This window comes from Barbus barbus, assembly GCF_936440315.1.
Source record: "Barbus barbus genome assembly, chromosome: 10".
NCBI lineage: Eukaryota > Metazoa > Chordata > Actinopteri > Cypriniformes > Cyprinidae > Barbus > Barbus barbus.
In genome coordinates this window covers 27,863,694-27,876,707 of record NC_136738.1, presented here as the reverse complement: position 1 = coordinate 27,876,707, position 13,014 = coordinate 27,863,694, and the positions used below count along the sequence as shown (strand labels likewise).

The 13,014-nt window shown below is 37.2% G+C and overlaps 1 protein-coding gene across 1 annotated transcript in view; it reads left to right on the top strand.

The window, feature by feature from the left end:
- The first annotated feature begins 226 nt into the window (after window positions 1–226).
- Window positions 227–13,014, top strand: part of LOC306876260 (dual specificity calcium/calmodulin-dependent 3',5'-cyclic nucleotide phosphodiesterase 1A-like) — a 61,408-nt gene continuing 48,620 nt past the window's right edge. Inside the window, exons 1-2 of the mRNA XM_079427282.1 lie at window positions 227–715; window positions 2,429–2,455. Of these exons, the coding sequence (XP_079283408.1) occupies window positions 609–715; window positions 2,429–2,455 (134 nt within the window). The 5' untranslated portion in view covers window positions 227–608. The remainder of the gene's footprint in view (window positions 716–2,428; window positions 2,456–13,014) is intronic.

Here is a 13,014-nt window from a genome sequence, read left to right as displayed (position 1 = left end):
TCTTCTGTCGGGGGAAGGCAGGTGAATCTCAGCCGGATGATGATGATGATGCTGGAGAGGATGTGAGGGGATGATTCTCTCTGGTGAGGAAGAGGAGGGGGAAAGCGTTGCTCTGCCTGCGCCGTTCCGTCTCCAGCCAACGGACTCCATCGACACAGGTGCCCGTTTCGGTACTTGAGGTGTGTGTGCGTGTTTGTATAAATGCGCGAGATTACAGATGCCATAAGGAGGCAGCGCAGACTGAGAGGCTGAGAACAACAGGGTGAAATTTTCAAGCACAGCGCTGCTTTTCCGGTCAGTGGGAGAGCAAGAGCAAGCGACAGAGAGAGAGAGAGAGAGAGAGAGAGAGAAACATTTGTTTGACGTGCGTGTGTGTGTGTGTGTGTGACAGCGTTCCCTCAGTGCGTAGCGGAGAGACAGGTCTGCGCGCTGACACTCACTCCAACGGACTGATGCGCTCTGGAGCTGCGAGCAGGACCCTCTGGGAGACGTGTGTCGCTCGAACTGCCGGAGATGCTTTGAAGACCAGGATCTCTGCGCTACACGTGTTGAATCGCATACCTGCGTATCCCTCTGCATCTTAGATCACTCCACACGCTCGCGCGTTCATGCAAACCATGGATGCTCTGGCCAACGACACGGACGGACTGGAGAACTCTTTGAAGTACTCCAAGTGTGACCAGACGGAGAAGATGTGGATTAGGCTGAAGGGAATGTAAGTGCTTCTTGTTTCCTACTCTTTCGTCGGCAGCACTCGGTTTGATTCCTGCACTGCAGAGCGGTGTGGTTGTGTTCACTGTACGCTGTGATGCTGGAAGTGGGGGAATCTTGACTCTTGGGGCAGCAAGTGTGTGAATGTAATACTAATGAGACTGTCAAGCCTAATCAAGCACTGTTGTTGTTCACATACTTGCTTCTGCTGTCAGTTTTGCTTAATGCATTCATATGAGTTGTAGTGTTGAGGTTCTGCGGTGTTTGGATTGGGTCATTTTGCGGAGAAACTTTAACAATCCCAACGTCATTTGTGGATTTAATTTTTAATGCGCACCTCGAACATTGCATTTCACCACAAACTCGGTATTTACTACAGTTGTAGTTAACAACACTACTTTAAGGTCAGTTTAACACAATTTTAAGATAACTAAAAATTCCAACTCAGTTTTCAGCCACAATAAATAATAATAGATAATTTATCACACTTTATACTACAAACAGAAATAAAAGGATATACCCTTGCTCTTACTGTTAGTTGATGTGCAATTTAAGCATTTCAACTTATTTTTTTAACAATGAATCAAACTTAAATGCTATTTTAGTATTATTGATGTACTGTTTTAATTTTTAAAAAATATTTTAAATTAGATTTTATGTTTATATATTTTATATAATGCCATTTTAATTTGACAGTTTTTGTAATTTTGTAATTTGTATTCATTTAAAAAATATATATATATATAGTTTTATGTTTTATTTTTAATTTATTTTTATGTAATTGTATATGTTGCTTTGACAACTAGCTGAAATAAGCTTGATTTTTTTATGTATAATTTTATTCAGTTAATGTTTATAATTTTTATTTATTTATTTTTAATTCAGTTGTTCAGTTAAAGTTTTTTCCCCCCTGGTTTTAGTTAATATTTACCCTGGTTTATATTCAAAACAGCAACTTTATTCAGTATGAATGATGTACAATATTAATTTATTTTTGTTACGGCAATACATTCATTTTCCAGCGTAAAAATTACCTTCTGTTGTTCTGGTCGCTGCTAAAACATAACCTTCAGTCTGATGTTAAATGCATTTGTGCTGAGAAGCAGAGGGCAATTTAATCAGACATTATGACCTACAACAGAAGGAAATTTGTGGAAGTCACTGAATGGCTGATCCCTGGATTTAAACCAGTCTAGCTCCATCACCTCCCTGCAAAGCTCATCCAAGACTCTTTGGTGAGCTCCATCTATCCCTATAGACTGATCGCGTTCTTCCATTCATCCCATCTGAGGTGGACAATGTCATTTTGGGATGTGTTGAAATGGCCCTTCTGCTCAGTATAGAGGCCACGGTTGTTGTTCCCTAGAAACTCCTAATTGGAATAAACACAATCAAAATCAAAATGAATTATGTAGGCGGTTTAATATATAATGAAATATATTAGCTAATGATTTACAATATGTTCCAATGCGTCTATGCTCAGCGAGAGCTCTAGATTTTAATTCTAAATCGCATCAGATAACAGCAGCTTCATACGATGACTAATTCACTGCAGCGGGAAAGTGAGAATTCCTTGAGATCCTGGCTTTGTTCACACTGGAAACAGAGCATGCTGTTCTTGTCAGGCCTGTCCTTTACATACGTAAAACTACTTTCTCTCATGGCATGTGCTCATTATGGCTGCAAGCTAATGTGCTTCCATTTTTTTGTCTTACAGGCAGAAGTACAAACGCACATCTCAAAGGTGAGTCCAAAGTTGGTCTCTATTTGTGTCACAGCAATTCATTGGACCAAATGAACATTTCATGCATGACAAGTAATGCAGGCTAGATGAATCTAACAGCAATCTTATCACTCCAGCTGGGTCACTAATGGTTTCATTGCCACCTCCATAGTGTGGGGGTTGCGTAATGGGTAAAGATCTGGTGTGCTAAAGTGAAGGTTGCAGCTAAAATCACGATTAAATAGGCCGATCAAGGAGCTGGAGAGAGGAGAGGAGCTCTTTCACCTGTGCCAATGAACATGGTGCTCCAAGGAGACCGTCTCTGTAATTAGGCTTTGTTAAATGGCTAAGCATCTCGAGACCAACCAGGAACAAGACACTGGTGGTCTTCCATTTCCATGTGTGACAGCCCACACAATACAAACTGCACTCGCTGTCTGATGCTGTCTTATGATGTACGGATTACAGATGTGGGGCAGCTCTGGAATGGAACGCTGAAGAGATTATCGCAACGCTTGCATGGCAGCTCTGTATTGATATTCCTCAAACATTCTGCTTAGGGTTTGTTCTAAAGCCCTGACATTAAGTATTGAACTTTTGCTATTGATTCAGCCCGTTTAACATACAGACTTTATTCAAACTGTTTGGCGGATAATGTTAGCTTTGGGTGCATTTGTAAACTGTAAGCTTTCATAGAGCATTGATACACTCTTAAAAATAAAGGTTCTTCGGAATCTGTCGTTCCACAAAGAACCTTTAACATCCATGGAACCTTTACATTGCACAACATGTTCTTTATAGTGGGAAAAAAGATTTTTTTGATTTTTTTTAACCACATGGTTATTTTATGGCATCGCTGCAAAAACCAATTTTTAGAATCCTTAGTTTTGAGTAGAACACTCATCTTTCCTATTCACACTAAAAAATGTTGCTATATAGCACTAAAAGTGGTTCTTTGGATCGTAATCATAGGGGAACCACTTTTGGTGCTGTATAGCACCACATCTTGGTGCTTCAGTGGTTCTTTAGCGGTTCTTCACCAGTTCTTTGGCATGACTGAGGGGCTATATTGCACCACTAGAACCTGTTAAGCTCCTGTATGGTTCTTCAGCAGTTCTTTAGTGGTTCTTTGGGGTGATTAAGGTGCTATGTAGCACCACTGCTGTACAAAGAACCTGTTAAGCCCCTTTAAAGGTTCTTTACGAGCCAAAGAACCACTGTTGGTGCTGTTTAGCACCATTTTTGTTGAAGAAATACAATGCAATATGGCACCTCTTATGGTTCTACATAGCACCATTTGACAAAGGTGCTGTATAGCACCTTTCAAGATATGGTGCTATATAGCACCAAAAGTGGTTCCCCTATGATTACAAGCCAAGAACCACTTTTAGTGCTATATAGCACCATTTTTTTTAGAGTGTATCTATTTGAATATTGAATTGTGATCGGTCTTGTCTTCATACATAGGCAGCTGCCTTCTAAGGCAACATTCAACAGTAACCTGAGATGGAGACTTGATTTAAATTATTTCAAATAGAGTTTTGTATAAATATTGGTAGGATTACAGCACAATACTGTAACAAAACATACATACACCAATTTTAAGTAAAATAGTCAATTGTCAGTAAGATTGAACTATTTTTTGAGTGTTGACAATGACATACAGTCCCTTTCGATGTTTGGGTGGGGTTTGGGACAATATTAGCATACATTTCAAAGAATTTCTTGACATAAATGCATCATAATTTGTGATTATTATGACATCATAATGGCAAAATATACACATAGATTCACTATATTCATGTGCCTTTGGCAGCTGTGATGCCTAATTACTGGATTAAACTGGCTTAGGTTTCTTTTCTAAAGATTTCCTGGAGTTAGCTTTTATTATTGATTGCCAATTAAAACAAAGTTTAGAGATGGTTTAGAAACAGCTCTAGTGTTTTATAGTCCCCCCCCCCCCCCCCCTGAATTACTTTTCTTTATTTCATAAAATGATAGCATAGTTTTTGGAGTAAATAGCATTTTAGTGCTATTTAATTTAAATTAATAAATTAATAATATCTGCCAAACCATTCAAAGTACATAGTAAAGATGTAGTGCATAAATAAAACAAGTGCCAATGCATTTTCTGTCTCACAAACACACACACACACACACACACACACACACACACACACACACACACACACACACACACAAAGCATTACTGACACTGAAGAGCCCTGATGCCTTCACTGGCCCTCCTCTGTGTGGAAACCTCTGTCAAGCTCTTATGTGAAGGCCAATCAGAGCAGTCTAGTTCAGGTGAAGTGGCCCTCACACACCCCCACATTACTGCCTCTGATGCTAAACACTCGCCTGCCCTCAGTAACAGCCCCACATTTATGTAATGCACGCTGAGAGGTGCTGCTCAACAATGGCCTTCCTTCAAAGCACAGCTCTCCACTATCAGATAGGCGGACCTCAGCGTGTGCACTTCAGAGTGTCTCTGGAGAGTACAAAAACATGTCTGCATCAGTATTCATCTCAGGAAACAAGAGTCGATCGGTAATTCATGTGTCAAAATCAGTAATGTCCCGCAGGTGGGAGAGGTTTATGTGGAAAACCGTAGTTGGGTGAACCTCTCAAAATCTGTCAGGAACAAGTCCAGGTGACATTTCATCCCAAATTCAAAAGATAGAAATAAGAAATGCATTTTGCTTAAAGACAACAAAGACTTCTTTATTGGAATTTTTATAACATTATTTCCCCCTTAAATTTACATAAAAAAAAGAAGAAAAAAAAAGAAGCAAACTGTATATTATTGTTTATGCCATTGTGAAATTTATGCTGGTTAAAATATATTCGACCAGCATAAATATATGTATTGGATTACAGTATTTTTAATTATGAGAATCAGCATTGTGAATAATAGGGTTATTTGTTTATTTTTCATTTTTAAATGTGCTGTGTAAAAAACCTATATATTATTGTTTTATTGTTTTTGTAGTGTGAAAGGTATATTCAACCACAATTAGTACTATAGTGTGAAATTAAATAGAATGTGAGGTGACAGCTCAAGACACCTTATAATGCAGAAGATAATCAATCCAACTAATTATATCAGCAGTGCTTTAAGCGCTGGGTGTTCAGCAAACTGTCAGTAATGAATAATGTATGGTGGTCTGATTGATTAAATGACTCTAAATGATATTGAGTTAAATTCTAGATGGTGTTAAAATGAAGGATCCTTAGACAAATCTTTGGAAATATAGAAGATATGAGTAATGCATCCACTAGAGGCCCCCATTAAACTGTCCCAACAAAGTTCATTGAAAATATGCACATGCATTATGTGGCTTCTTACTAAAAAAGTAAGAAACAGCTTTGTTCATATCACTCTGTATTGGCATCTGTAGTTCCATAAGAAACCTTAAACACCAATGGAATCTTTACAATGCACAAACCAGTGTAAACCAGTGATAGTGTAGAAAGATTATTTCTAAAAGGTCCTTTGGGGAGCTGAAGATGGTTCTTGTATAGTATGACTGCAAAAAACATTTTTTGGCTTTTATTGACAATGGCAAATTTACCATTATTGTGGCATCAACTTATTTACATATGAAAACAGCTGCACAGATTTTCTTTTTCAAACACTATTCTTGGTTTCAGTTACATCAAAACCACTTCAGAGACACCAAAAGCTTGCTTGTACTGACCTTTATATTAGAGCAACGCTGTCTGTAAGGCTGTTGAGTACATATAACAGTGTGGAGAGCTGGATGGCAGCATTGTGTTGGCCCTCTTTCTCCGAAAACACAATAGAAAAGAATAAAGCATGGTACACCGAGTGTCAAGTAGCCATCCAACAATTTCCTGCTGTGTTGTGTCATTAGCTGTTGAAGTGTAAAAGACAATGTATGAAACACAGGCTTGTGAGAGGAAAACATTTCCCATCATTCTCTGAGATAAAGCATCAATTCCACACCAAATGTGCAGCATTTGCATTTGTTTTTGTTGTGTAAGTGGTAAAAGGAAAGGAAAGAAAATTCATAGATAAAGTATTAATTGTACACGTAATGTACTTCAAAAAAACTTCAAAAGATCATACCCAACAAACAGGGAACATCCTCAGAACATTTTGGCAAGTGTGGAAGTCGTGGCCTAATGGTTAGAGAGTTGGACTCGTGATCCGAAGGTTGCGGGTTCGAGTCTCGGGCCGGCAGGGATTGTAGGTGGGGGGAGTGAATGTCCAGCGCTCTCTCCACCCTCAATACCACGACTGAGGTGCCCTTGAGCAAGGCACCGAACCCCCAACTGCTCCCCGGGCGCTGCAGCATAAAATGGCTGCCCACTGCTCCGGGTGTGTGTTCACGGTGTGTGTGTGTTCACTGCTGTGTGTGTGCACGTTGGATGGGTTAAATGCAGAGCACGAATTCCGAGTATGGGTCACCATACTTGGCTGAATGTCACTTCACAAACATTTTTCCAGTAATGTTAATAGAATAATGTCAATAGAATGTTCGTTCATTGTTATCTGGTCTTTAAAAATGTTACTAATGTTATTTATATAACTTTTTTTTTCTGAAGTGTTTTTTTAGATGGTTGTCTAACATTTTTTTAAATGATACTGCTTACAGCTTACTTCTGGTAATATTTGCAAAATTATAAAATACAATGTTCCCTTTACATTTGCATAATCAATAAAAAAATTGGATGTTTTGAATGTTCATAATGTTTAGAAATAATGCTTAACGGAATATTAGCAAAATGTTCATAGAACATATTTTTGTTACCTGGAAGATTACCAACTTTAGCCAGAGCCTGTCAGTTCTGAGGTACACTAATTTACTAATAAACATTGACAACATTAACGTTTAGCATGTATGCATGTATGCACATTTGAAATGTAAAGTCTTTCTCTTCTTGGAAAAATGACTAAATATATTGATGGCTCATCTTGCACTACAACTTTTTGTCTAATCAAATGCTCAAAAATTCAAAAATGCTTGTGATTAGCAATAGCAAGTAACAATTTATGGCTATTTAAAGTCTATTTGTTATTTAAAACGGGCCAAATTCTTAAGCCAACGGCAGAATGAGCCCACAAGCGCACATTTTTTTGTGTTTTGAACATCATGCTGTGTGTATTTTAAAACTAGCTGCTAATGCGAGAAAGAAAATCTGACATCTGCACAGTAGACCTTGCAGATATTTCTGCATTGTGTTGTGTGTGCTTCCTGTCAACAGGTTCCTCTCTCTCAGGCCTCGAACCACCTCTCCAGCATTTGCTAAAACATTCTGGTGACGTCTCCTGGCAACTGAGTGTTTCCTGTTCTCTGGATCTGTATTCATTTCAAGCTGTCCAGACATTGGCAGATGTTAACAAACAGACCGGCATCCTGTGAGCAAAAAGGCTTTAGGGTCTTTGGTTGTGTAGCTCGTTTGGGAACGTGTAGCTTATTAATCTACTGTTGTTTCGGAGTTGTCAGAGACGCGACCGTGAACATGCCAGAAGTGAGCATCTGTTTCTGCTTCTTGTCAGAAATAAGCCACACATTCTCTTGCATGTGACGAGAATGAATGCTGTAGTTTATTTTATCCACTTCCTATGCATGTCTATGATTTACTTGAGAGCCATTTACTTTTTTTTCCTTGTGTGTTTACTAAAGCAAGCTAAAAACCATGTTTGGGTTAGTGCATTTTTAAGACGGAGGTTCTGTCATCATTTACTCACTGTTATGTCATTCCAAAGTGAATAATGATCACAGCTGCTTTCATAATTAGATAATTTATGTTAAATGAATCCCTTTGTGCTCCATACAAAAAGTTATTCACAACATAAGAGTAAATGATGACAGAACCTCAGTTTTTGTGTGAATAATTACTTTAATTCCTTATTTACACTGACAGCAACTTGCAGCAACAAAGTAACCGAAAATAATATTCTCACATAGAATAAAATATACACTCCCGTTCAAATGTTTGGGGTCAGTAGGATTTATATATTTATTTATTTATTGAAGAAAAAAATATTTTATTCAGAAAGAATGCAAACATTATAAAAACATTGTGTTTAACATTGTAAAAAAATCTATTTTAAATAAAATCTTCATGAAATAGTCTATGATTTCAACAAAAATATTGAGCAGCACAATTGTTTTCAATAGTAATAATAATAAGACATGTTTCTTGTGCACCAAATCAGCATATCATAATGATTTCTGAAGGATCATGTGACACTGAAGACTGGAGAAAATTTAGCTTTGCATCACAGAAATAAATTTGATTTTATAATATATTTAAATAGAAAACAGTCATTTAAATTCTACAGTGTGTGCAGAATTATTAGGTTGATTTTCTGGTCATATTTTTCTCCAAGAACATTTTACCAATTCCAAACCAAATCAATCTTAATAACCAATATTGATTTTGTATTTAATCATTTATAAGTGATATATAATTGTCCATGAAGGCTGAAAGTCAGAAATTCCTTATTTCAGGTTTTCTTTTACAGATTAAATGAGCCAATAAAGAGATTGAACTCAAGAATAAAAGTAAAACAAATTATTAAATGCCCATTAGAAGGATGCAATACTAATGCAATAATAGAATTAGCAAAGTTAAGACATGACCATTGGGCAGCGAAATGCTCATTGGGTCAGCACGGACAGAAAAAAACAGGTGGAGAAGAAAAGTCATGTTAACTGCAAAATAATTAAGAATTAATGTGAAGAACTAGGTGAGAAACCATCAGGAACCATTTAGTCTCCAGCTCCATCATTTTCCAGAACTGCAACCTTCCTGGAGTTTCCAGAAGTGGAATGTGTCAGTTCTCAGAGACTTTGCTTGGGTAAAAATTCTTTAAAATGGCCCTCATTTAATAAGAATAGCATGCTGAAGTGTTGTGAAATACATGAAGACTGTTTTTTTATAGGCTTTATGGACCGATTAGTTGAGAGTGACTCTTGAAAGACCAGCATCACATCCTCTTGTGCCACTGTTTGAAGAATTTATCTTCCAGAATCTGGGAGCCTTTGAAAATTGGGAGCCTTTGAAAGGTATTACTCTGCATAATGTTAATTTTAGCTGCAAGAAAAAATAGAATGATACCTTATTTTTATCTCATTTGTGATCACGTTTCTAAAGCTTTAAAAGCCCACAAATAACATCAGGACATCCTACAGCAGAAGTGACTTCACAACCAACAGTACATGAACCTCCATTGCTAAAATTGCTGTCAGTGTGAACAGGGCTTCAGCTGGCAGCTAAACAAATTGTTTAGTGGACTGGAATACTAGAGCGTGGCACCATATGTGCGCCCAGAACAATAAGCCTGTACGACAGCTATCTGCGGCTGTATTTAGAAGTCGTCCAGTGATTTGAGCAATTTCCTGAGAGCAGTTTAGACCATAATTTGTCCTTGCTTGTTTAATCTCTCTCTCTTCTCATTTTTTTAAAACCTCTCTTACTTGGTGCTTTATGTCCACCTGATGTTGACTTTCTAAATAGGGCCGGCTGACTTTGACTTGATTAGATCATGACCCGGAGAGAGAATGGCTCCCTGACAAACAATTTTGCCTGAAAATGAAAGTGTAGCAATGCAATTAACATTTTCTCACATTCAATCAGCGAATGCTTGAGGCCTCTAATGATTTCGGCAAACAACCAATTCCTTGCTTTCTTAAAGAGGCTTTTTCTGTGTGATTGTGGAAGAATAAAGGAAGTACATTCATGACAATATGTCATCAATACGTTAGAGCACCTATCAAAAAGTGAAAATGCCAACTGTCCGTTCTCAATTATTTTATCAATTGCTATCAGTGTAAAGCTTCAAAGCACAAAAAGCTGGCTGTGAGCGATAAAAGAAACAGAAAACAAAACAAAAACCCATTTATTCTTGATATCAGCACTATCTGCTCTGTGCTCACGTATGATGGTTGCTATAGCAACATGAATCACAGTGTGAGGCTATAAGGTTAAATTATGATTGCTTTATCAGTTTTAAATCGGAAGAAAACTGGTATGGCTATGGGGAAAAAACAAACAAACAGAGTCGTTAGCAACTAAATGCTTCAAATTTTTGATTATCTTTCTTTCCATGACATCATCTCAAATTTTCAGAGCTAAATTCAAGTATTTTGGTTTTTTTTGACAAGTCTGTCAAAAATAAAAGAACACAAGGCTTAGAAATGGTACTGTGGGAACTTCACTGTGGCTAACACAACCTGAACAGCTAAAAAGAGAGTGAGAGAGAGAGAGAGAAAAAGAGATGCTGAACCCAGGGGAAAATTGCATTTTTCAGTGGTGGCTCGTTCACAGCTCACGAGACTTAAAGGAATAGCTCACCCAAATATGAAATGCTTTTACTCACCTCATGCTTTTCCTAATCCATATGACTTTCTTTTCAAAAGGTGAGTTTTTGAATAAAAAACTGGAAGATATTTTCTAATTCCAAGTCTGAAAATGCTCTAAAATAGATTAACCCTCTGGGGTCTGAGGTGATTTTGGGGCCCTTGAGATGTTTTGACATGCCCTGATATTTGTGCTTATTTCAGCTACTTATAACCTACTATTGACCAACATGTATTTTTTTGTATTCAGCACAAACTGTGCTACAATAATATGTGACCAAGATGGATGTACATGTTTGCATTTTTTAGAAAAAAAATATTATGCGTGGTTAGTAAGTTTTGGGAAAAAAATGTAGCTAAAATAAGGCCATAAAACCCACACTACATGATCCTGAATAAAACTTTTGTGTAATCAGTCTTATAGGCTAGAATAGTTACTTCACAATTATGTGAAAATCATTCTGCTTAATCATTCACAGAAAACAATATATTAATCTGGAAAACTGGAAATTGATGCTTGCAATTGATTTTTGCATTGCTTGATCAAATGCATTGACATCATTGCCGTCATGTTTGATTTGACAGCTACAGCAGATGAGAATATTAGCAGTGAATAATGACTTAAAGCGATAGTTCACTCAAAACCTGTTCCAAACCTGTGTGCGTTTCTTTGTTCTGCAAGGAAGATATTTTGAAGAATGTGTGTACTGAATGAGTTGATGTAGCCATTGACTCCCATAGCATGGCAACCACCATCTGCAGGGGTTCCAGCATTCTTCAAAATGTCTTATTTTTGTTCTCAACAGCTGAAATAAATTCATACAAGTTTTGAACAACTTGAGGGTGAGTAAATGAGAATTTAAATTTTTGAGTGAACTATCCCTTTAAATTGTTGTCTGCTTGCAAGTCACATCAAATAACTTCAGTAAAATTGTCATATGGACTTAATATTTATTACTTAATATTTATTGTTTATCCTCAGAGAATGAAAGAAAGTAGAAAAATATGGTTTTAAAACAACACAAATGTCAGTACATGATGACAGAATAAGCATTTTTGTGTAAGTTCCCAGATCAACTTTGTCCTTAAATTACTAGGAGGAAAAAATAGAAAATTACTGACATATAATTTGGTCTTTTAAGAAGGATTTTAAAATAAATGTTTGAGTTCATATTGAGAAGTCTCAATCTCAATATCTTGGCACATCTGACATCTGAACAGTTAGAGCCATTGTTGAGATCTCTTCTGAAACTCTAAAGTAAAATCTGAACACTAAGAAAAAAGTAAAGTCTCCATTTGCTGTCTAGAAGAAACAACCGCGGCATTAAAGAAATCCAAATTATGACTTTTCATTCACGTGGGAAGCAATGGCACTTTTAATTTAAGTTCAAACAGCTGTTTGAATGATGTTTGTGTGTTTTCATATTCAAGAATCAACAGCTATTATTACCTCATTTTGATATAAAATAATCAAATGTTCAGTCAAAAGCCATCAAGGCCATTTGCACAGGAAAAAACAACCTGAACACTCTTCACATCGTCCTTATGTTGTATTTAGTGCCACTTTGAATCGCAGAAATGATTTTATTTTATGTGCGTGAAGATTTTTTAATAAGAAGTTCCATGCTTACTTGAAATGTCAAATCAATTCTCATAATATCATCATCTAAGTAATTTAATCAAAAGGGCTGTTACCACTAGCAACACACTCTTTAGCCTCATAATGGCATGAGCGATGTAAAAGGGGCCCGAGTGATGTTTTCCTCAGCCTCCTGCAGGGAATGACTCATGCTTCCCAAGGGCTTTCAGTCGGGGCTCAGTCTTAACAGAATGCGCTGCAGACAAGCTAATTATCAGCATGTTAGACTGCGAGTGCTAATTAATCCTACGTCTTGCTGTCTCAAACTTACAGCTTTGTGCTCCACTGCCCCACTAGAACAGTTCTGCCATTTATTTGCACATGAAGCGCAACACTGTTTCCATTCAGGACACTTAGTGAAATCACATGGATGGGCCATATGGATCTGGAGAGCGCAGGAAGATCATTGAGATTTGCTACATTGATGGATCTCTCACACCTAAAGACCCATTTACATTAATAACTACTACAATAACTACAGTATATTAGTGTCCGGCCCAATGGATGATACATTTCTGTTGATTATAGAACAGTTTTTTGTCTCCAATGTTGTGCTCCAGTTATTTTGATCAAGACATTCTATTAATGTTATGGCATTGGACTAA